We start from the raw sequence: 24002 nt of genomic DNA, 5'->3' as shown, positions 1-24002 counted from the left end.
ACGATTTTTAAATGAACCGAATCATGAATTTATTCTATATTTATTTCCATACAAATAAAAATTTGAATTATTTTCAAATTAATACAACAACCGAAACTTATATCCAGTAATTATCGTACGTAATTCTAAATTAATATTAATATACATTAAAGAATGTTACAAGAAGCTAAGAATCAACCTAATCAATTATCTAAGAAGATGTTCCAGTTGTATACTTTGACGTCAAAATTGGAATCTTGTTCCAGCAAGTGCCTTAGTTCCTTTGCCTGCTTGGCATCCTTGGCAAGCAACAAGGCAAAGCCTCCGCCTCCAGCACCCACGAGCTTGTAGCCGGAGCAGTACGGGTGTGCAAATCTGAAGAGTTGATCCACAAACCCGTTACTGCAGTAAGGGTCGAGTTCTTGATGCAGCCTCCAAGCCTCTAGCATTATCTCCCCAAGGTCGTCTATGTCACAGTTCATCAACGCTTCTCTCCCAATCTTGGCCAGTTCAGCGAGGCGCTTGATGCTGGATACAAGAAGGTTGTCCCTTCGGAGGTAGCGGGTTACCACCTTTTGCAAGACTTGGTGTGCAAGTCGAACCTACACAAATATCACAAGTACATTATTTCATATACATGCAAATACAGACGTGTTTTCTTTGAGAACATGAGATGCATGAGCTTGGACATGAAGAATAAAGCAACATCATATTAGGGTCCAGTAACTAAAGTGCGTGTGTGTAGAACAAGACTCTGCAATCGTTAACTTGACCAGCAAGCTTCTACGCTTTTCACGATTGAACACACAATTATGTAATGCCATGTTTAATTGTTATTTACTTATTGCAGGCAAGAAGAATTATGCATTATCTAAAGTTGAAATTGAAAGGATGCCACGTACTTGACCGGTAAAAACCACAAGCAAGCGTTGCTGCAACTCTGAAATTAACGGTGGGGAAGCCAAGAGTGGGACGACTTGTAGTCGCAATGGGATACCAGGAAAACTTGAAGTACATTTAACACCCGGGTAGAGACCCCCAATCTGATCCTGCCAACCACCACCTGTCCCCATGAGCTGCTCTAATACAAGAACAAGTCTCGCAACATTTTCATTACTTTCATCTCCATCGGTAATCTGAAGAAGTCCCTTCACAACTGCAGCTGCTAAGATGCTTGAAGTCCCCAAGCCACTTCCACGAGGTACGCAAGCCCATGTCCTGATCTGCAGACCCCTGGATGCAAGAGCATTTTCGTGAATAATGCCAGTCACAAGCAGTGCGGATTTGACAAGCCGAAATGGATCATTGTCATCAAATGGTGTGGCAATTGAGGTTAGGTCCTTAATGTGTAACTCATTTCCAGCATCATCACTAATACAGACACCAGTTTTTTTCGTTGTCTCAATGATGGTGCCAATTGGAAGAGAACCTTCCAAACTAATTGCCATATTCAGAACACAACCAGCGCGCTCCAAGCTCCATGGAGGAGTGTCACTCCAACCCCCAACAAAATCCACACGAACTGGTAATTCAACCTTCACCTTTCTGGGGTGGAATGAATGATCCACACAGCCGTCGAAATCATTGTTCTTATGGGACAGAATAGAGATATCACTGGGAGCCTCATAGAGATGTTCTACAGACCATAGATTAAAAAAAAAAAAAAAAAAACGTTTTGTAAGTTTCTGGTCCTTCAAAGACCACAGAACGATCAGACAAGAAACATGAGTTCCAAAATGAGTAGTATCTTGATTTTAAAATGTCGATAAGATTACTAAGAATTATGCCATTATTGAGATACGAATAATTGACTCTACCTTCAAAACCATATTTTACAGCTGAAGCTGTTTCATCAGCAACAGCATTCCAAACTTTGTGCTCCAACTTACGTGCCATTGTTTCATTACTGCATGCTCGAAGAAGATCAACTTGAACCTGGAATGCTCGGCTTTTGGGAATAATCTTAGAGTTCTGCTCCAGCAGTCCGGGACAAAGACTTAGAAATTCCTCACATACTTTGACTCCTAAATCTTCCTTTTGCAGAACTTCTTCACACAATTGATATAAATTGCGGCCCAGCACCCCATAATTAATGCATGCTTTAGCAATTCCAGCTGCAAGGTCTGCTTGATGATCAATTGAACCATGACACATCTTTGAAAAATCAATTGATCTATGCAACTCCTCTAAACTGACACGAGGTGAACTTCTCCACAGAGAAAGCAAATGCTCAGAATTTTCATCACTCAAGCCCATCAACCACGATGCCAAAGTTAGCATCTCAAAGTAAGAAAGAATGGGGAATATTTTTGAATTCCACAAACACTTTTCATGAGTACCCATTGAGCTCCATAGATCATTTTCTTGGATTCCTAAGTCTTGCACGACCTTCCTCCAGGGTTTCCCACAAAAAGTGCCATCCTTAGAGAGTGAAGCCTTGGGGTTATCATGGAGGCCACAATATACTATGACTCTTCCAGTGTGTCCGACTAGAGGAACCTCCCAAAGACAATGGCGATCCGGAAGTATGAATCTAAATGAATTTTCTGCAGCACTACTATTTACTTCTGGAACATTAACACCAACAACTATGGACAGAGAACCAACTTGCATTCCACTCGGAATGGTTGAATCATATATAAGAGAATCTTCCCCAATCGAGACAGCAGGTGCAATTTTGCTAGAAAGAAGAACAGCGGATGCTGCAATGTCAGATAGAGTGCTTGCTGGGATAGAACACTGGTGTCTTCGACCGACCAGTCCCGAGGCAGCTCCACTCAGATGATCCAAAACCTCACTTGAAGTTCCAAAATGTAAGAACGACAAATCATCTGCAGTTAAAATCAAGAAGCAGAAATCATATAGGAACTAATAATCATATAAAAGAAAAAAAAATTGAAAATGTTAAATATATGGATAATCGCATCAAGGTAACACATACAAGCACAGTAGCTAAACATCTTCTGTTTTCCTAATCTGCTGACCAGTTCTTCGCCTGAAGGGCGCAGTCGCAACCAATCATGCTTTGCAGGTACCCAAGCTGCTACAAGATCTTCATATAAGCTCATCTGTGAAAAATATAAGGACATTATTAAAAAGGGTAATGGGCCCATCTATTTAAACCATATTTTGTAGACCATATGATGTGGTTGTTGATGATTGGATTATTACTTAACTATTGATTAACGTGCTTATTTCCTATTGGTGGCACATCACACAATTTGTAAATTTGGTCTTAAAAGTTGGTTTACCCAGCATTACTCTATTAAAAATTTAAAACCTTCCCAAAATCACTGAGAATTTCAAACTTGGAGAAACCGGTCCTATACATAGGATTTTACTGCAAAGCCTACAATAAGAATCCAGTTGAATTTATATCATAAACTATACATTTGCAGGACAACATGCAATGAAAGCTCATCGAAATAGTAACTTACCTCCTTTCTGGTCTTCAGAAGTTCTGAAATCATTGGTTGGCAGGAACATGCAAGTGTAACAAGCTCCTCCCACCCCTTACCTCTAACCGCTATTATTCCAGTGTCAAGAAGTGTTCTACCATCATCAAGAATTGCATTGTTCTTAACAAGTTTGTCTACGCTAGGTTTCTGTAAGAGATTATCAACAAAGCTGACAGGATAACCTTTTTCTACATTTCTACTCTTAGATGCCACAACAACACCATGGTTAGACGCAATATCAAGGGTGATGGGAACAGTTATGATACAGGATGTGTCCTCTGGAAGCACCATGTTGGAGGCATCAAAACATGGAAGTACGTCTCCAGTCATAGTAAATATTCCACCTGCAAAGAATGAAACATCATTTACACATGATGCTTGGAGAGATGAACTCAGTGACATTAACCACAAGATACTGTTAATGTCATTCTAACATGACAGAACAAAATGCAAACCAAAATAAACAAATTAATTACAAATTCAACTTTCGAACTCTCAGATGGCAATATTATCTATATTTCTTTCATGGAATCAAATGACCTTAGACACATTTCTCAACCCTGCCTGCTAAAGCACTCCTAAAAGAATTGGCCCCATATGATATAGTTAACTAGTGTTAAAAGATAGAATGTGAAAAGTTCATTGGACACCGACTACAAATTCTCATAACAAAGAGATGGCCAAGTCTCACTTATATTGCAATAGACAGAACAACCAACCTTCATTTTTAAAAGCTTGTCTTGCACAAGAAGCAATTGCAAGTATATGATCAAAAAGCAGCGGGACTGGCCCGTCAGGGTCATCAGCTGCCAGATACGGAAGTGGCAGGAAAACTTTCCCCATGGGATTTGCCCAGGGGACCCTTTTCGAATCACCACCAGCATGAAGCAATAATATATGCCTCTTGGCAATGAAGCTAACCATTTCCGAGAGATCATCATCCATTTCATTGCCACTTGCATTTCGACTTGACTCCGAGAACCCAAAACCGCCATTGCTTGTAGCTGCCACCTGCTTTTGAAATGAAACAGCTTACAGATACAAACAAAAAAACTAGCCCACATCACAATTAGTGAAATTTAGCCACTTGCTGATGACATTTAAGAGTAAAGTGGCCACCTTTCTTTTTCAATTCGCTGTAAATATAACAGATTACATACCCTTTTGCCTGTTTAGTGAAAATTAAGCTACCCAAATCATAATTAGTGAAAATTTAAGCTAACCCACATGGCAATTTCACAAAATTTTCGTAAATTTAATCACACATATCTACAATGCAAGCCAATTACCAAACTCAGAACAGTGTTACCTTTGAGTGTAGGCCCAACGTACGGTAATGCTTGGCGAGGGCGTGAATGGCGTGGAGAGTGGCGGCGCCGGAGCCGATGCGCTGGCCATGGGGGTCAGGCACAGCGAGTGTGATCGTGGAGGCGGCTATGCGGCCCACCCGCTTGGCGCGAGTGAGCTGCCACTCGTAGAGCTCGGCCTGCTCGGGGCTAGCCGCCGTCAATACGATGGCGTCCCAAGTGGGAACCCGGGTCGGGTGCCTTACCGACAGCCTGAGGTGGAACCATGATTTCCGGAGCACAGCTGCCGCGTCAGCCTTCTGTTTGGATCGCGAGAATTTGGTATCCATTTTCCGGGAATCTGAGAATCTGAGAGAAAGCTTGAGTGGTGAGACTTTCAGATGTTGAATCTCTCAGTACGCTGATACTGATGGACCAATCATTTAACAGAAAAGCCGAACAGGTGGTGTGATAATGTCGGGTCATCCGGCGGTGGGTCGTCGTCGATTTTTGTCGGTAAAACAGCTGATAGAACGTCGTTTTTGTTTGTCAGTGTACGACACGTCGTATAACGAATATTAAAAAGGGCAAAAATGTTGGATGAGGTGTAAAAAGGAAATGGCTTCGCCCGGGTTCGAACCGGAGACCTTCAGTGTGTTAGACTGACGTGATAACCAACTACACCACGAAACCCTTTTGTTAGTTTTGGTCAATTTATTAATTATAAACTGACATAAAATTATCAGTAACATTTAGGTTATGGGAAAGCACCAAAGTTCTATAACCATATATTTATTTAAGGAGTCTGAATTGCATGCTTGTTTTTCCAATAATGCTACCGTTGTTTTAGATCTTCATTTAATTATATTTCCATATCTTAATTTTCTAGTCATAACCTAAAATGTTTAATCTACTCCTCTCTCTATTCTCGAGTTTGAATTCTTTATTTGTAACTTAAACAAATTTATTAATGTGAAATATCAATTTGTCCCAAAAAAAAAAAAGAAAAAAAAAACTTTTGACCAATTAATTTTTATGTAAGTTTGAATAAAACATAGTATCAACATCGAAAAAAAAATTTAGTCACACAGTTAATTTTTTTATTTTTTTACCAAACAATATTAATTACATTAAGAGATGGAGGAGTAAGTCAAACCTCATAATAATATGATTTAAATTTACCTTTGGTTTCTGTTAATTTTTCATTATCTTCTATATCGTGTGTTGTTTAGAAGATAAATTGTAGATGGTTTTCATTATGAGATGTACCCTCTAGATGATGTCATTGGTCACTGCTATCAATTTTTTTTCTGTGGTACTATTCATACACAATTTTTACGTCTTACACATCCTTATTAATTTTCGAGTATCAGATCAAATAAATTCAAAAATCTCTCTATTAATTAATGAAATCATGTTTGTCAACCTAAAGAGAGTGAAAAGACTACTTAGTCTTCTATCACACAAAAAAAAAAAAATTGATGGGCAATAATGTAATTTCATAAGTCCAAATTTTACTGTTTTTTATTGAAGCCCCATCTACAGGTTGACACACCCCGACCGAAATCAAAGCGTGCTGGCCGTCACGTGAGAGTGATGTAGGCATGTGCACAGTGCGGAAGCAAAAGATAATAATAAAAGTACGAATGAATAAAAACCAAACTACTAAATAAACTAGTTAAAGTAACATACTAGTGTGAGGCTAAGTGGGATAAACATAATCAGAGCACAAAAAACCTAAGTGCAGTCCAGAAGAACGAATACTAATTACACAACACCTAAAGGTGATCCTACATTTGTGATGTCTATCAGAACCACCGTCAAGTCCTCGTGAACCACCAAAGCTGCTTTTAATTAGAACCTGGAGGAGTGCAAAACAGAAAGTGTGAGTGGGCAAAAACAAAGCTTTTCAAAATCATTTCATTATCAAAAGTTCTAACCCCTCGCCGTAAGACCTGTATAGTTTCCCAGAAAATAGAGTATACACATCAGAAATATGCCATGTCGAATGCCTCCACATAAACTGTAAGTAACTCAGGTAATGTCAATCAATGCAAGTAACATGTTAGCTGGAGTCACCTAACGTGACCTATACGGCTGAATCTAGAGCTCAAATCCCCAACTCGCTAACTATACCTGCACACGAGTCGGAACCACCTAAAGTGGTCTGTACGACAGGACTGGGTGTAAATAAATACGCTCAAGTGCTACGATCACGTGAAGACTAGACGAATAATCACGGGTCACCTACGAGTCGGAACCACCTATAATGGTCTGTATAACAGGACTGTGCACCTAACTTGGATCCAAGATGAGTGTGTAGTGCGGGAGGTGAACATCATGTGAAAGATTGTGCCCTACTCTGGGTGGGAGCACTAACACCGAGAGTGTAGGTTATGAGCTCTCTATGCATCTCACATAACCACTAATTCACAATCATAAACCATAAACTTACCTGGCACTTACCTGTGCGTCCGCAGCACTAAACATACATATATGCAACTACTAATGCATAAATAAATAGGCAAACGCTATGCATGGCATTTAAAACATATAAACATTCCATATCATTTTCTGGGAAAAAACCACAAGTATATAGGTATATACGGAAAACCAAAAGCCTACTCACTGGTATGTGGAAGGGTTGTAACCCCCTTGCCTCGAGTGACTGCGCTTGTCCTCAAGATGGGTCTCACCTATATGCGAAACAACTATAAAATCGTCAATTTAAACAACATAACCAAAACTAGGTAATAACTTCTTATACAATGCTCAAATGGGGTGTGTGAATACACCAACGTGATCTACTCAATCTCACGAACAACCCCATATTTTTAAAATAATTTTTCGAGGCTCCACGCGCCGGCGAGGGCACGGCCTTACGCGCCCCACGTGCGGCCAAAACTGACGGATTCCCTAACCACCGTTAGGGAATATTCAGTGAAAACTAACAGATTTCGTTAAAACTAACCTGATTGGTTAAAAATATTTCGTTAACTTAACGGAATATTCCCTTGTCTTCTCTGGCACTCCTCTGGTATCGTCGCCGTTGCCGAAAAATTGAAAAATTTTCAAATCTTAATATCTCACTCGTTTTTCAACCAAATTTCATGAAACCAGTACCAAATTGAAGCTCTTAACTTGTAGAACATTTCCTACCTGTTTAAAGCCCCAAAGATCACGAGATGTCGTCGGAGAAATTCAAGAAAAATCGGCTAAACTTGCAACTCACGATCCCGACGTCCAATTCCACCCAACGAACCACCCCGAGCTTCCTAAGGACCTCACTAAGCTTCCTAAAAGCTTAAATTTCCCTGAAAAATAATATTTCACGTGTGCATGAACAGTGACCAAATCGGAGATTCTTGGTTCGCCGTGAAATCAAAGGATTCCTTACCTGAATTTGGTATGGTTGAACTCGTATGATCCTCACGAACACAAGGGTACCATTCTCCATTTCAATCCATCACGTTAGCAAGGGTTTTGAGTCCCGTCCGTACAAGTGAGAAAGAGAGAGAGAGAGAGAGAGATACATGGGAGAAGATGATGTGGATGTGGGTGTGTGTGTGGTCTAGATGCAACCAACAAAACCACAATACAATCACCCCAAAATGGCAAATAACTACCAAGGGTAAAATCATCATTTCACACCTACGGTACAAATAATTGGGGACGGGCTGTCACACAGGTGATGTTAAAATACCTCTAATATTAAAAAAAAAAAAAAAAAAAAAACCCTCCCACTCCCCCCCCAAGTTCTCTCTCTCTCTCATTCTCATTTTCTAAAAAAATATGTTCATACACATAAAGTGTGTTGACAAATACTAATATTAATAGACAAAAGTTAAAAATACAGTGTGAATAGCACAAACTATTTTTCTACACAAATCTATTTATTTTATTTTTCTTAAAAAAAAAAGATATAAAACAGCAAAAAATGAACCATCCACACACGTGTGTGTTTTGAGCTTGAATTTCGCGCGTCCCCAAAAATGAGAATCCCCCGTCCCCGCTCTCTCTCTCTCTCTCTCTCAAATTCCAACCCCATTTTCTTCTCGCTTTTTTCTCCCATTTTTCCTCGGTTCAGATTTTACGGTCCCTCCATCTCTCAACCCCTCGCCCAACGATCGAGTTTTGCTCTGCCACCACCTTCGTCTTCTCCTTCTGGTCAATCCTAATGTCCGATCTCCACCGCCGCTTCTGACACCCTCTCCGCCACTTGGGTTCACTTCAGGGATGGCTTTCGCCAAGTGGGTCGCGATGATATTCGCGTAGAGAATGACAAAGCCGTGTTGCATGGAACTTGGGGTTTTGAACTCAGCCGGTTCATTGGTTCCATCCGCCGCCGTCGAATGCCGATTCTGCTTCCAGTCGGCATTCGATTTCTTCTGCATCGCTTCTGAAGCCTTCTATGAGCTGTTGCTGCGTCGTCGTTTTTTTTTTTTTTTTGACCCAATCAACGGCGTTTACTTTCTTTAGCTGAATGAGAGAAGAATACATTTTCCAAATTAGAAAATTTGACCCACTAAATTATTTGCTAGAAGAAAAAAATATATAAAAAAGAAAAGGTCCTTGTCTTTCTGGTGCGGTAGCTGTTTGGTTCTTGGCAGGAAATGAATTCAGGGGTCGGATTGGTATCGCCAGCAAGTAATGGGACGTTTCCAGTGGCGAAGCTCCTCGATGAAGAGGTCGATTTTGTAGAGAAGGACCCAAGCAATCGATATGTTCGGGTAAATATCACAACTTGCACATTTTGGATTGTGGAATAAGGATTGTGTTCAAGCTGCAATTTTTATATGGTTTCGATATGTTGAATTTCGTGTAGTAATGGATCACATTTTGATGGAAAGGTTCAATTTTGTTGAATAGATTGTACATTTTGTAACTTTGTTGCTTTTGTTTTAGTGACTGATTAATTTTGTTGTTTCAAATGAATTGGTATCAGATTGTATATGTGAGTGCAAGATTGTTCATCAGATTAAGCAGCTAGCTTTCGAGCCGATTTAGATAGGAAACAAATGAATTGTTATTTTTTGTTAGAACTGAGAAGATTGTGTTTCCCCTTCCGTTCAGTCTTTTATTTCTCCTTTAATTCATTTTTTTTTCTTATTTTCTGGTAACAGTACAATGAAATCTTGGGCAAGGGTGCCTTCAAGACTGTGTACGGTTCTGAGACCTTTCTCTTTGTAGTTTTTTTTTTTTTTTCCTTCACTTTTGTTTTCTGGATTTCGTTATTTTTAGGAACAAAAGTTTCGTTAAATTTAAGAATTATCATTAATTTTTTAAATTTTGGGTATCTCATTCATTATTTGCAGCTACAAGGCATTCGATGAAGTTGATGGAATAGAAGTGGCTTGGAGCCGGGTGAAGATTGATGCTGTCTTTCGATCACCAGAAGATTTGGAAAAATTGTATTCTGAAGTTCATCTTCTGAAATCACTGAAACATGAAAATATTATTAAGTTGTATAATTCATGGGTGGATGATCAGAAAAATACGATTAACATGATTACGGAGCTCTTCACATCTGGAAGCCTAAGGCAGTATGTTCTATTGATTCCTTCTCATTCTGTCTTTGTATCGTTTAACTGCATTATCTGAAATCAAACTAACTGCGCACGTTTTGGTTATTAGATATCGTAAGAAGCATAAAAATGTGGATACAAAGGCCATAAGGAACTGGGCAAGGCAGATTCTCCGAGGTTTAGCCTTTCTCCACAGTCATAGCCCCCCTATCATTCATAGAGACTTAAAATGTGACAATATTTTCATTAATGGAAATCATGGAGAAGTTAAAATCGGAGACCTTGGATTGGCAACTGTTATGCAGCAGCCTACTGCTCGCAGTGTGATTGGTAAGAAATCTATAACATCAGATGTTATCTCTTGGTTAAACCGTCTAAACAAGTACTGAAACTTTTTCTTTTCTCTACGTAAGGGACTCCCGAGTTTATGGCTCCAGAGCTCTATGAAGAGGAATATAATGAACTCGTTGACATATACTCCTTCGGAATGTGCATGTTAGAGATGATTACTTTTGAGTATCCATATAGTGAATGCAAAAGTCCTGCTCAAATATTTAAGAAGGTTACCTCTGTAAGTTGAGGAATCATCGGAATATCATCATTCCTTCTGCTGGCTGTTTAAAGTAGAATCACTTGGTTCCACAGGAATCTTATTTCTGGTATGTTCTTTTGCAGGGCATTAAACCTGCAGCCCTTGGGAAGGTGAATGACCCCCAAATCAAAGAGTTCATTGAAAAATGTCTGGTTCCAGCATCTGAGAGGGTATCAGCGAAAGAGTTGCTCAGAGATGCATTCCTTCAAGTTGACAATCCAAAGGAACCAATCCATGATCCCTTACGGTTGCCTAACCAGAGTCTAAAAGCAACAAATTTACCGAAGTCTGGGCCTTTATCCATGGACATAGATATTGACTACAAGCAGCTATCTATAACCACATGTACAGGAAGCAACAATGGGAGTCCACTGGTTCTGGAATTTCAAAGGACACATAAGAACAACGAGTTCAGGTTAAGTGGGATAAAAAATGACGACGATTCAGTATCATTGACCTTGCGTATAGCTGATGCATGTGGTAAGTATGCAAACTGGGAAATTGGATATACAATTATGTCTAGTATTGTTATTCCTGTCAGGAATGTAATAGCATGACTTTTCTGTATCTTACAGGTAAGGTGAGGAATATACATTTCTCTTTTACATTGCTAGTGATACTGCAGTGTCTGTGGCGAGCGAGATGGTTGAACAACTGGAATTAGCAGATCATGATGTGGCTTTCATTGCTGAGTTTATCGATTACTTGATAATGAAACTTCTACCTGGTTGGAAGCCCTCATCCGATTATCCATCAAGTGGACCAGCGAGTCTTTGTGGCGGATCCTTAGTCCGTAAAAATGGAAAACCATCATTGTCAAGCCTGTGGGGTTCAGTGCCATCTGGTGCTCCTGATGGTTTGATGGTAGAGCAAGGTGGCCGCTCCTGTGATAACCCTGATACCATCAATTTTAATGGTGGAATTACCTCTTATCCAAGCTTTGCTGATTTTGCCGATGAATCTGTTAATTGCAATACTTCTGAACTAGAGCCGAGGTATTCATATTTCGATGACAGCAAGTTACAGAGCGATTATGCTAGCAATGAAGGAGGAGGCTTCCCAGTGAATGGAATCATAAAGAAGTTGCAGTTTCAGTTGCATGGACACGATTCATCAAAAGATACGAGCTTGGCAAGCAGCTGTTATTCTCCATCTTTGGTAGATAATGATCTGGATGCCGATTCAAAGTTGGAACTCGAAATGATTGAGTCACAGTACCAGCGGTGGTTCCAGGAACTTTCAAGGATGAGGGAGAAAGCATTGGAAATGACCAGAAAGAGATGGTTAGAAAAGAAGAAAGTGGCTGTTGGCTAATTTAGAGCCCTACTGAACCCAATTTTTTTCCATAACTCGTTTCCCTTGTATATTGTTGACTGGTAACTCTATCTAAGCGTCGACGTGATGTTTAACCCTTGGATCGGATGCGGCTCACTTTTTTCAGCAGTCGCGATCATTCTCGGGACTAAATTTTATGCTGATATCCTGTTACTTTTGTTTGTTGAGTATGAATAGATTACCGGATTTGCTAATGCATCCTCAGCTTCTTTTTGCAGATCGATGATCACAGCTGATAACATAATGCTTCGGTTTTGGGCGCATTCTTGTAGTCGTCCAGGGTAAAAGATGGGCTGTATCATCTCTTTTTTAATCTTAACCTGCGAGCGCAAAACGAAAATCAGCTCTCACATTACGCATACCCTTCAAAACCTCGGCAAAAACTCCATTTCCTAAAGCCTCTAACCACAAATCTCCCCCGCTCTCTGCAATTATTTTCGATTTCGAGGTGTCATCACATTGTGTGTGCTTATAAACAACCACCAACAATTCACACTGGTTATTCAATGTGGATTTCAGAGGTTTTTAAAAAACTTTTTAAGTGACAGATTTCAAGGGATTGTATAATCCTTGCAACTTTTTAACGATTCTTATGGATTTTGTTTAAAGATTTGAAAGGATTCTTATGGACTTTGATTAATTATTTGAATAGATTTTGAGACTCTCTTCTCATTTAAAAATTATTCTTTAAATAAAAAATAAGTAAATTTTTTTTTTAGTACATCGATATTTTTACACTAAGGGGAGAGAGAGTTTGGTTAAATCACACAATGGGTAGCCTAATTTGGTATCAAATTCCCCATCCGCGAGATTCGAACCTAAAGCCTCTCACTTCCAAGTGAAGAAGAAGATTCAAAACAATTCTAAGGGTAGATAAAATGGTTGGGTTGAGGGCTTCTTGTGTATATTCAAGTCAACATAATGAACTGACATGTTTGGAATTGAGACCATGATATATCATATAATAATACCAAGTAAAAAGAAGAGAAGAGGACAATTGAGTAGTTAAGAAATTGTATAATGGTCAAATTGAATCGAATTCTATAAACCAAAAGAATAATTTGATTAAAAGAGAATAGAAAGCAGGCCAGGTGAGAGATCTCATTCAGGTCACCTTGGTGGCGTTGGGTGGGTGGGGGGCTGAGATGCCAGAAGGAAGAAAGGATGGATTTCTCAAAGAAAATTGAGAGTAATAAAGAAAGCTCGAGTTGCAGAGTAAAGAGAGAGAAAGAAAGTGAGGGGGTTGAAAAGAAATCCTACGGGTGGAGATAGGATTTTGTTATGCTTACCATCCATTCTCAAATCTTACAAAATCTCTCATTGAATGAAATTTATCAAAATCTATGAATATTTGAATACTTATAATGAAACAAATCAAAAGGGTACCCACTTTTCATCATAAATCCAAACAAAATAAAAATTGAGAGAAGGAAAGAAGCTCATTTACATAACTAGGAAGACCGAAGACCCACTGAATCAGATAGTGAGAGAACCCAATTTTAGGGCTCAAAACCCTAAGAAAATAAAAAAAAATTAAACTAAATATTACAAAATTAACATAGGAGAAACAATGAGATTAGGGTTTGGAGACGAACAGTTAAGGGAGAAGCTTAAAGAAACCACTTTGCAAGCGAGACGCTAGGGTTAAGGTTTAAAGGTGTTGTTCTGTAAGACAGAAAGAGTGGCAGAGTAAGGTAAATATGGAAGTGCATGAGAGCAATTTGGTACGAAGGCGCCTCCCCATTTTTTAAAAAATTGACTGACCCAATACCCGATCTCATGTGAATTAAATTTTTTAGCTACTAGGGCTAGTGCGTGGGCGTGCGTTCCGACTAAAATAAAAAATAATGTTAGAAATCTTACCGTTGGCCGTGTGCCCATTTTTGAGCTATTGGATTTCAATTTTTTTGAAATCCAACGGTCCAGATTAATTAATTTAATAAAAATTTATAAAAATTATAAAAGTTGTTTAAAAATACAGAAAAAATAAAACGAAATATTTTTTTTTATATAAATACCTATCCATCTTTCACAAAAATTGTACTTTCAGATAATGACACGTGATGTGACAAGATTGACTAAAAATCCTATCCAAAATTTAAAATTAAATTATTTTTTATTATTTTATAAAAAAAATTAATAGTATTTAAATACATATTGACTAGGTTATTCAGTTTAGAGGTGGAGATGCACTTAGGCAGTTACTATTCACTGCACTCAATTAGTATTCATTTGGGTGAATTGAATTGACTCTTGACTAGGGGTTTTTAGAGGTGGAGTTGCTCTTATACAATATCACTTTTCTTATACAATACTAGTATATGTCCACACACAAAGAGGGTATGAATTTTTTTTTATTATTTATTATTTTTAAAATTGAAAGAGAAAGGAAGAGAGTGAGAGAGAACGGTAGGTAAAGACTTGAATAAAAAATAAGCAAAATTTTGTTTTATGAAATTATATTACTTGCCCTTAACTTTTTGTTGTGATAGACGACTAAATGGTCTTTTTCACCCTCTTTTAGTTGATAATGAGAGTTTTATTAATATGTAGTTTAGATACTGAATAATTAAATAATAAACGGCCTATTTAGTCTCTAAATTATATTTGAATACAAATTAAGTTCCTAAAAAAATTGTCAATCCCTTCGTACTATAAGAATCAATGCTCTAATATCTAATTTTTCATTAATTGAAGTCACTTTAACAATCAATAACATTATTTTGTTGCCCAAAACCTAACATTGCATATACAGGGTTAACACCCTCATATATACAACGTTACCTTGGGCATAAAGGAACAAAGGCCTGGAGTACAGGTAAAAGAATTACACATATTTCAGCCTGGCCGCCCTTTTTTAACTTATGGCCTCATCAGATTTCTTTAGCTACCAAAATGTGGCGTGTCTCATGAGAATCGTGACTGCATCACTAAAAAATTAAAACCCCAAAACCCTACCTACCTATATATATTGTCTGGAGGAGAAAATTGAAATAGTCTTGCTTTTTGCTGTTTTTCTTTTGGTGGGTGGGCATTCAGGTAAGAAACAACAATGCTTGACCGGTATCATTATTTCTTCCAGATTCTTCATTTTAATTAAGGATGGATTGGGACGCAACAGATATTAAAAGCCTACTTAATTAACAATCCTGTCTTAATCATCGCATTTGTTTATCCAATATATCTTGTTTGGATTCCCTCCTCATTTGATAATTCTATATTATATATTTCATCTCAATAATTGATGTCTGCTTCAATGGTTTTGTAGTAGTTCAATTGGGTGATTGCTTGGAGAAGATGATCAGCTTTGGCTTGGTGCCGGTGGTTAATATCAAGCTTAATTAGCAGTTAATTGGTATGTGACTTTAATTTCTTCCTGTTTTTGTAATTTTCTTGCAGCAATTAAATTAAAGTGATATATATTGCTGTTAAGCAAATCCTCCAATCAATGGCTGATTTAGCTGGGCCAAGGCTGTATGGCTGCTACAAGTGCCAGAATCATGTTTGCTGTCATGATGATATTGTCTCTAAAGCTTTTCAGGTGATCCAAGCACATGTGATTTCTCCTCCATATCTCTATTTACTATTATGCAGTTTACAGCAATTGTTCTGGCAATTGGGTCATTGCATCAGATTTAATAGTGTGTCATTGCATTGAAAATCTGGTCTGGAGTGTTATATTTGATTATACAGAACATGAAGTTTCAGTTATGGAAATGTTTTTATTTGCCATAATAGTATACTATGTTATGTTATCCGACTATTAATTGATTAGACGGATTCAATAGTACATAATTGATATGTCATGTCTTCAGGCTACCAATGAGCAGATGCATTATTAGTTAAATGCCTTTCGTTGATTCGTGAATTCTTGTTTAAATATACAGTTCAAAGAGAGAAACTTATCTACAACAGAGAAGTCATTGTGACGGTATCTCAAATCAATCACGTATGTACTAGACTGTGGTAAAGTTAAAACGCATGACAGTACCCAAATGATGTATATACCACAATGATTTCCATATTGTAGGCAAGTCCTAATAGCCGGATAAGGCAACACAAATGATAAGAGTGGGTGGAGAAATGAGTCATGATTAGGTTAGGTCTGGAGTATAATTCTTCATGTTGTGAAAAAAATAGAAAAAGATAAAAACAATAGTGTGACAAGAAAGCATCATCTCATATAATTTAAACACTATATATGGAGTACTTTGCAAATATTTGAAGATCTTTGTGCCATATATGTATACATATATATGATATGCTTTGCTTTGTTAGGCAAGCCGTGGCAGGGCCTTTCTGTTCTCCCATGCAACGAACGTGGTCGTAGGGCCTAAAGAGGATCGGCATCTGATCACAGGTCTCCACACAGTTGCTGATGTACACTGCTGTGATTGTGGGGAGGTGTTAGGCTGGAAATATGTCAAGGCTTATGAGGAATTGCAGAAGTACAAAGAAGGAAAATTCGTTCTTGAAAAATTTAAGATTGTTAAGATCAATTGGTAGCATATGTACTCATCAGTTCGGGTTGTGGAATTTGTTGTGATTGATTGTTCATAAGTTTCTATTCGTCTTGTACAAAGAAACTCTTAATTTCCAATTCGGATATGGTGGTATCCTTTTGTGAATAATAATAATGTTGACCTTTATTCATGAACGAAAATTTTATTTGTCAGACGATTTGATATATAAGTCAATTTGTAATCATGTTGACTTTTTATTCAAATCTGGTGTCGCCAACCCTAGCTTCGACCATGGTTGGTTATACATTCTCCTTTTCCTCTCTATCTCCACTTCCTCTCTGTCTCCTCTTCCTTCTTTCGGTTGTGTTTTCCCATGCTCTCCATATCGATTTGTCCTTTTCTTCTTATTCCACTAGCGTCCCTCTTCCTTGTTCATCCATACTCTGATCTGCAATCATGCTTTACTGAGATAAACCGTAGAGCTTCGGTGCTTGCACAGATTTGATGTTCTGAACACCACCACCTTCTTTCTAATTGCCTTTGCTGGCAGTGTTGCTTGTGGGTTTCCACATGCCAAACCGACTATCGAGGTGATCAAGCTCGGGTCAGGTAATATTAATAGTGCTCAAACTCAGAAAAAGCTCATAACCGCAAGCTCAAGCTCGAATCAAATAATTGTTTCAAGTTCTAGTTGGGCTCGACTCTAACTTTCAAGTTCAAACTCGGCTTGGCTTGTAAAACTAAATTTGAACTTTTATATGGCTTTGCTCAACTCAGTTCTCTGAACAAGCTTGAACAGTTCGACTTAATTTTTATTAACACCTAAAATAATAAACTTCATTTTCAGAATTTAGCCCAATGATATTTTCTTTTTTTCTTTCAGTTTCGGATTCATCAAATCGGTCCTTTATCTATTGACTGACTCATCAATGCTGCCTCTACCATCCAATTTCGTTAAGAATTTCATTAATTGGCTGACTTGTCATGCATATGGGCCAACAAGCCAATAGTGTTGTGTCATGTGGGTGTATATAAAATATCCATTCCTTCAATAATTTTTTTTGAAGAAAGTACAATATTTATTGAACATTGAAATACGTACAAATCAAGGATATGATGCTTACAGGGGGCAATAAAAACCTTACCGGAGCTTTCAATAAAGACCTAAAATCACAGTGGTTAAAAGAATTATCAAAACAAATTCAAATAAAAGAAAAAAAAATCGGTTGATAAATGAATTTCAATTTGTTTACTACTACTTATCAAATCTTGCTCTATAATCATATAGAGAGCTTAGGCAAAAACACAAAATACATTTCATATAACTTCATTTAAAAATTCAGCCATGATCCTAATAAACTTGTTACTTAACCAAGTTAAAAACAACACTGCCATCAACTATAAAAACTATAAACTGATTTAAGATCAGTAAAGACTAATTTTTGATTATGTAATATCAGTTTCACAGTTTATGCACTTCTACAAGATCAATTTTAAATTTTTTTTGTACTTCTGTAAGATCAGTTTTAAAATTTTCTTGCACTTCTACAAGATCAGTTTCATAGTTCATGCACTTCTACAAGATCATTTTTAAAATTTATTGTACTTCAACAAGATCAGTTTCAAAATTTATGCACTTTTGCAAGATCAATTCCAAAACTCTAACAATTATGCAAGATTAGTTTAAAAATTCTTGCACTTCTACAAAATCAGTTTTAAAATTTTAGCAATTTTGCAAATTCAGTTTTAAAATTCAAGCAATTCTACGAAATCAATTTCAAAATTCTTGTACTTATTCAAGATAAGTTTCAAAATTTTAGCAATTCTGCAATATCAATTTCAAAATTCAGTAATTTTGTAAGATTAATTTTCAAAATTCATGCATTTTTGTAAGATTTAGTTTCAAATTTTCAACCCTTCTGCAAGATCAATTCAAAATTCATGCATCCAAATCATCAAAACCTCAAAATCAAATACGTGCACAAATACTAAAATCAAAAGGAAAAAAACACTCATAAATCTAGGAAAGAACACTCATAAATCTAGGGAACATAATAAAGAAGAAGATGAGAGAGAAGTATGAAAAGAGGAAGAGGGGAGAGATAGAAGTGAGAGGTAGGAGGGAGGAAGAGGGGAAAAAGAGAGAGAGAGAGAGAGAGAGAGAAGTGCCGAAGAAAAAAAGGAGAGAGATAGGTAAACACTAATCTTTCAAACATAGTGAGATATAATTGTAAATACAAAGACATTAGAAAAACAACCATAACATTACCTGCCACATGGATATGTTTTGTCCCTCTATGAAGTAAATCAAAAGCTTTATCTCTCCAAAATATAGTCTTGCAAGTTGGTTCTATGTATAATTTCTCATAAAATGGAAGAAATATAAGATTAATTACATAAAAATTAAACACTGTATTATCAACAAGAAGTAGAAAATTTTCTGATTTGAATTTTTGTGAAATCCCTTTTTTTCTTAGCAAACCTCCTCATGACACTCACCTTGGTGCTCTATTATCAGTGACCCTGTAACTTCGGGTGAAAGGGGTGTTCTCTTATCTTATGACAATATCATCACCTTGCCTCCTGCCCCACCTGCATCGACCTCGAGTCCCATCACCACCACCCACCATGACAAAATTCCACTCCTTTATCTCTCTCGATCAAAAGCCTAAGATTGCGAAAGGGCATGGGTACTGGCCTGGTAGGGCAATGGGGATTTAGATAGGGGAAGACCCATCGCTCTACGACAACGACATTCTCGAGGTTGGCTAAGTTGAGGTTGGTACTTAGGTTGATTTGGCAGTCAATTACCAGAAGAGAAGTGTTACAACGGTGTGAGACGTGGGACGTGGTAGGTGGTAGACTAGTAATGGTGGGACTTGAGGTTTACACTGACGGTGAGGTTTGTGGCTAAGATGGTTTATTTTGTTGAAGATGATGCATTTGGTTTTTACATTAAAGGGTTGTATTCAATTAAGAATTTAAAGGATTTTGAAGGGGTTATAAATTCTTTGAGTTTAATAGAGTTTCATAGACTCCATGTGAATTTTTAGTGAAATCATTCAAAAGCTTATGGAAAAAGACCTGATTTCCTAGAGCCTAAAATGCACTATAAAATCCCTCCAAATCAATTAATATCTTTTAAAATACTTTAAAATCAAATTTTAATTAAATACATATGGAGTTTTATAAACTACTTTAAAATCCGAAATGAATACAATCGGATGCTTAGCTACTAGTAGTATCCGAGCCAAATCTTAACCAAGTAGATCTTGCAACTTTCTTGTGTTCCCTATTTTGGCATTAGAATGTTTTGACCCTTGAATGGATTTCTTGATTCGACATTGAGCCGACCCCACTTTCCTCTCCCATGACAAAAACTTGTTTCCCAAGTTCGAACTCCCATTTTATCATTGATGACGACTCTATTCAACGCTAGCAACCGCATTTAATTCTTTCCGCCATTTTTTTCAATTTTCTTACATTCTAGCTGAAGGATAGACTTTACCTTTACTTAAGGAAGGACAACAATACTACTACACACTTCCGTGCTCGTAGGTTAACTTCCCTTATGCATCTAGTCACTTCACTAATGTGAATAGGTTAGGTTATAAAGGGGGGTGGGTTGGTTATATCTCTTATTTGCGTTCTTCTTCAAACCTTTTGGCAAGATAGTTGGAATTCACGCTGATATAGCGTGTGTGCCACCAGTGCTTTGTCTTTGAAAAGGCAGAATATTGTTATATAATTCGCTGTTTCAAAATATGTTGTCTGTCCTAACTAGATGTCGTGGGGCAATAAGGGGTACTTTATCTAAACTAGGCAGGATAATTTCGCTAACTTTCCTGCTCTGATAACAATGTTTCTATTCAACGGGAGTGGTTATTGGAAATAATTTATTGTGTCCATCGTTTGGGCTTATAATAAATTAAAAGTTGCTTTTGCTACTCAGCCTAGGACCTTTAGTATTGTTCAAGGACGTGTCGTAGGATAATGACTAGGAGGATTTAAAAGGCATTATGGCGTTAAGATTGCGAAGGTTTAGCTAAGACTTAGCTCAGGTCCCCACTACCACCCCCCATCCGAAGGAAAATGTCATTTGGTGCCAAAACTTATTTGTTTCTAAATGGATTTGTTTCAACAACATATCTTAAGCGTTTGGACATAGGATTTATGGCCTTTAGTTGCGCGTGCTCTACCTCTGTCTGTAGTAAGCGCTCTCAACTTCTGTTCATGGTGGGGGTGGATGGCCTTCATCATTTCTAGGGAGGCTAGGTCGGTCATGACTTCGTTGAATGACCTTTTAATTAGGTTGTAGTCGGCCCTTTGGAGTAGGGTGGGTTGTGCTATCTAAAAGCTTTCCATGCAAATAGTTCTCTTTGGAAGAATCGGGATGAGGCAGAGTCCGTTTGAAAAAAAAAAAAAAAAGTGCATGTACATTCGCAAGGCTTGGCTTACTGTAGAATTTTATAATCTACTTTGAAATCTTGATTGAATAGTGAATAACCTTGGATTTCTATGGATTCATATAAAATCTTGATTGAATGCATATGCATTCGTAAACTCTTTTAAAATCATTTAAATTCCTAATTGAATACCCTTCTAAGTTATTTCATCTTATTTTTCAATTATTATTTATTTTTGGTGAACCAATGGGGCACTATATTATTGACTTTGTGGCCCATATGCATGACAAGTCAGCTAACTAATGAAATTCTTAACAGAATTGGATTGTAGGGACAACATTAATGATTAAGTCAATAGATAAAAGATCAATTTGATGAGTTTAAAACTTAAATGACCAAATTGATGACTTTGCAATATATAAGACTTTATTTGTGATAAAAACCCTTAGAAAGAATGAAGCTTCTATAAAAAGGGTTTGAGCCAACCTTTTTTTAACACAAAACCACAGGACCAAAATACTCGTATACCAACCTTATAAACATTAAAAACACGGGCTACTAAGCCCAACCCGCAATAAAATACTTTTAGCCATAATTACCCGAACGGTATATGTGAGCAACTGGAAGGAAATAAAACACGTCCTTTCATATCTGTTCGGCAGCTTATTAGAAGCTCTTATCAGCCATTTCCAAGAGAGAAGGTAGGAGTCTGCAATTTATCAACTCATATGAGGAAGTGGAAAGTGTTGAAGGGACTGGCTTAAGCATCGGTCACAATACTTACGGTTTTACTTGCGCCGATGTAGGCTGTGGTGCCAAATGTGGTGCTTGATCATCAACTTCCACATGACACGCGACTGAAACTAAGCTTCCAAGAACCACACTTGCGGATGGTGAGATAGCAGCAAAATACAACTTCGAAACAAACAAATTGGCTGGGGAATAGGAAATTGTAAATTTCTACTTTCTACTTTTTATTACCTGATTTTGATTGAATTGTTTATTTCGAAGATATAAGTGGCCTTTGTACTACTGTTTTACGAGATATTTTTTAATGTACGGAACACGAAGTCATACGTCATGTGTTATTATACAAGTGAAGAATTTTTTTTTTTCAAGTATGACGCATGTATTTGTATTCCAGAAATATTGAAACTTTTTTTTTTTGTTTTTTTCAATGGTTTTTATTAAACAAAAATAGGTGGATACATGACATTATTTAACTGGAGAGGAACTCCAGCTCAGTTAATGTACCTGTGACCTAGAAAAATTTCTAGGAAAGTGGATGGACCACTTTCGAGATAAGTGGACCCGGTTTTACAAGAGGAAGATGGAGTCCGACCCTTGACGCATTTTAGCCACTGGACAATGTATTTTAAGCCCTTCATAGGTTTTTTTTTTAGTCTTGGATAAATTACTTTGTTTGGGCTTGTTTTATTGGGTTGGTTTGATAATATGTTTTGTCTTAACTATTAAATAAAGTTATTACATGATTTTTGGTTAAAATTCAAAGTTTTAAAGTATTTTTCATTAGTTTTCTTAGAAAAAGAATAATAAACATGCACAAATAAAATAGAGAATGAAATCCTTAGAATGGTAAACATGCAAAAAATATGTCAACTATAAGCATATTTTATGTGGCTCCAAATGATGTTCTTGTGGATCATTTCATACTCTATTGTTCGTCAATTAGCATTAGAAGTCCACAACGTTAGCAGGTACATGGTGCGTTTGTTACATAGGATTATCTCAGACTGGATTAGTTACAGGGATTAAGCTGGACTGGCTTAGACTAGACTAAACTTGACTAACTTAGTGAAACGTTTGATGCAGTGTCGAACTAAAAAACTGGATAAAATAACAAATTATATTATTATATTATTTAATATATATATATATATATATCTAATAATATTTTATTATTAATTCAACTTTTTTGGGAGTTTTAACGAAAAGCCCACGGTACTGTTCACTTTAACGAAAAACCATATTTTTACACTAAAAAGTCAATCCTGATACTATTCACTTTACCCTTTATTTTGTCCTTATCATTAAAACTCAAAGTTTTCAAGCCCTTTTCATTAGTTTTCCTCTTTTTTTTTTCCCTAAAAATTCGAACACACACTTCTACCTCTCTCTAGAGAGTTCTTTACTTTTGTTCCTCTTTGGTTCCGTCCCCAATACTTCCTTTCCTCCCATCTTTTTCCTACAAAAAAGCTTCAAAACCAAGTTTCCTGCAAAATCGTCCCCAAAGCTACCTTCTCCTCCCTCTCTGTCTCTTAATCTCTCTTCGTCCCCAACTCTCTCCCCTTCTCTATCCATTTCTCTTTGGAATTTTCTAGAGAAAAGGGAACCTTTATGGGAATTTTCGAAAATAAGGTAGAATTTTTCTATTGAGATTGTTGATGTTCATTTTTTTTTTTTCGGATTTTGGTGGTTGGATTTTGAGATTTAGGTTGTGAGTGGGTTTGGGTTTCAAATCTGGGCATAGGAGGGCAAATGGAGTTGCCCAGAAGCATGCTTGCAGACTTGCAACTTTCATACAACATGCAGACAGTTTTGAAAACGCGACTAGCAATCCCATAGTTTTTGAGGGGTTTCGCTAAGACCAGCTAATCCCATGGTTAGTCAAGGTGAGTGAAGATTAGTGCCATTAAAGTTAGTCCAACGGGTATTAAACACTGGGACTGGACTAACTCTTAGTCCAGTTCAATCCAGTAAGAGTTAGCGAGGGATAACAAACGCCCCCACAATGTTTTATCTTACGTTCACAATTAGAGATCAACTCTTGCCATTTCATTTTCTAAATCGACATGCTCATCTCTTTCAAAATTAGAGTTCGACTTTCGCACTCTTCTTCGATAAATAAATAAATAAATAAATAAATAAAACCTGCTCACGTCCCACCTTCCCACGTTTATCATTCTTACCGCCCTACAGCTGTGGGTTGTGCTAAAT

The 24002-nt window shown here is 37.3% G+C and overlaps 2 protein-coding genes, 1 non-coding gene and 1 pseudogene across 6 annotated transcripts; 2 read left to right on the top strand and 2 right to left on the bottom strand.

The window, feature by feature from the left end:
• Positions 1 to 12: 12 nt before the first annotated feature.
• LOC103927198 (bifunctional fucokinase/fucose pyrophosphorylase) lies at positions 13 to 5227 on the bottom strand. Its single transcript, XM_009336094.3, has 7 exons — positions 4747 to 5227; positions 4157 to 4448; positions 3417 to 3781; positions 2921 to 3047; positions 1797 to 2810; positions 882 to 1615; positions 13 to 581 (listed from the first exon to the last, which is right to left on the bottom strand). The coding sequence occupies exons 1-7, from the start codon at positions 5071 to 5073 to the stop codon at positions 183 to 185; spliced, it is 3258 nt and encodes a 1085-aa protein (XP_009334369.2). The 5' UTR covers positions 5074 to 5227; the 3' UTR covers positions 13 to 182.
• Positions 5228 to 5342: 115 nt separating this feature from the next.
• TRNAV-AAC lies at positions 5343 to 5416 on the bottom strand. The gene has a single exon. It is a non-coding gene; the product is annotated as a tRNA-Val (tRNA).
• A 3904-nt stretch (positions 5417 to 9320) lies between these two features.
• On the top strand, positions 9321 to 12312 carry LOC103927211 (annotated as a pseudogene).
• Positions 12313 to 15157: 2845 nt separating this feature from the next.
• On the top strand, positions 15158 to 16824 carry LOC103927199 (protein yippee-like At4g27745). Of its 4 annotated transcripts, none has more exons than XM_048565754.1 (4): positions 15158 to 15214; positions 15444 to 15530; positions 15609 to 15731; positions 16454 to 16824. In XM_048565754.1, the coding sequence occupies exons 3-4, from the start codon at positions 15624 to 15626 to the stop codon at positions 16679 to 16681; spliced, it is 336 nt and encodes a 111-aa protein (XP_048421711.1). In that variant the 5' UTR covers positions 15158 to 15214; positions 15444 to 15530; positions 15609 to 15623; the 3' UTR covers positions 16682 to 16824. The 4 variants fall into 4 exon arrangements, with proteins under 4 accessions (XP_048421711.1, XP_048421713.1, XP_048421712.1 ...); XM_009336095.2 differs by having other exon boundaries at positions 15165 to 15214; positions 15609 to 15716; XM_048565756.1 differs by having other exon boundaries at positions 15444 to 15716.
• The last annotated feature ends 7178 nt before the right edge of the window (positions 16825 to 24002 follow it).

This window comes from the organism of the source record quoted next, unplaced genomic scaffold, assembly GCF_019419815.1.
Source record: "Pyrus x bretschneideri cultivar Hongxiangsu unplaced genomic scaffold, Pyrus_bretschneideri_v1 Contig4, whole genome shotgun sequence".
NCBI classification, from domain to species: Eukaryota; Viridiplantae; Streptophyta; class Magnoliopsida; order Rosales; family Rosaceae; genus Pyrus; species Pyrus x bretschneideri.
Note: the sequence above shows the minus strand (reverse complement) of the source record. Positions and strands in the feature narration are given on the sequence as shown.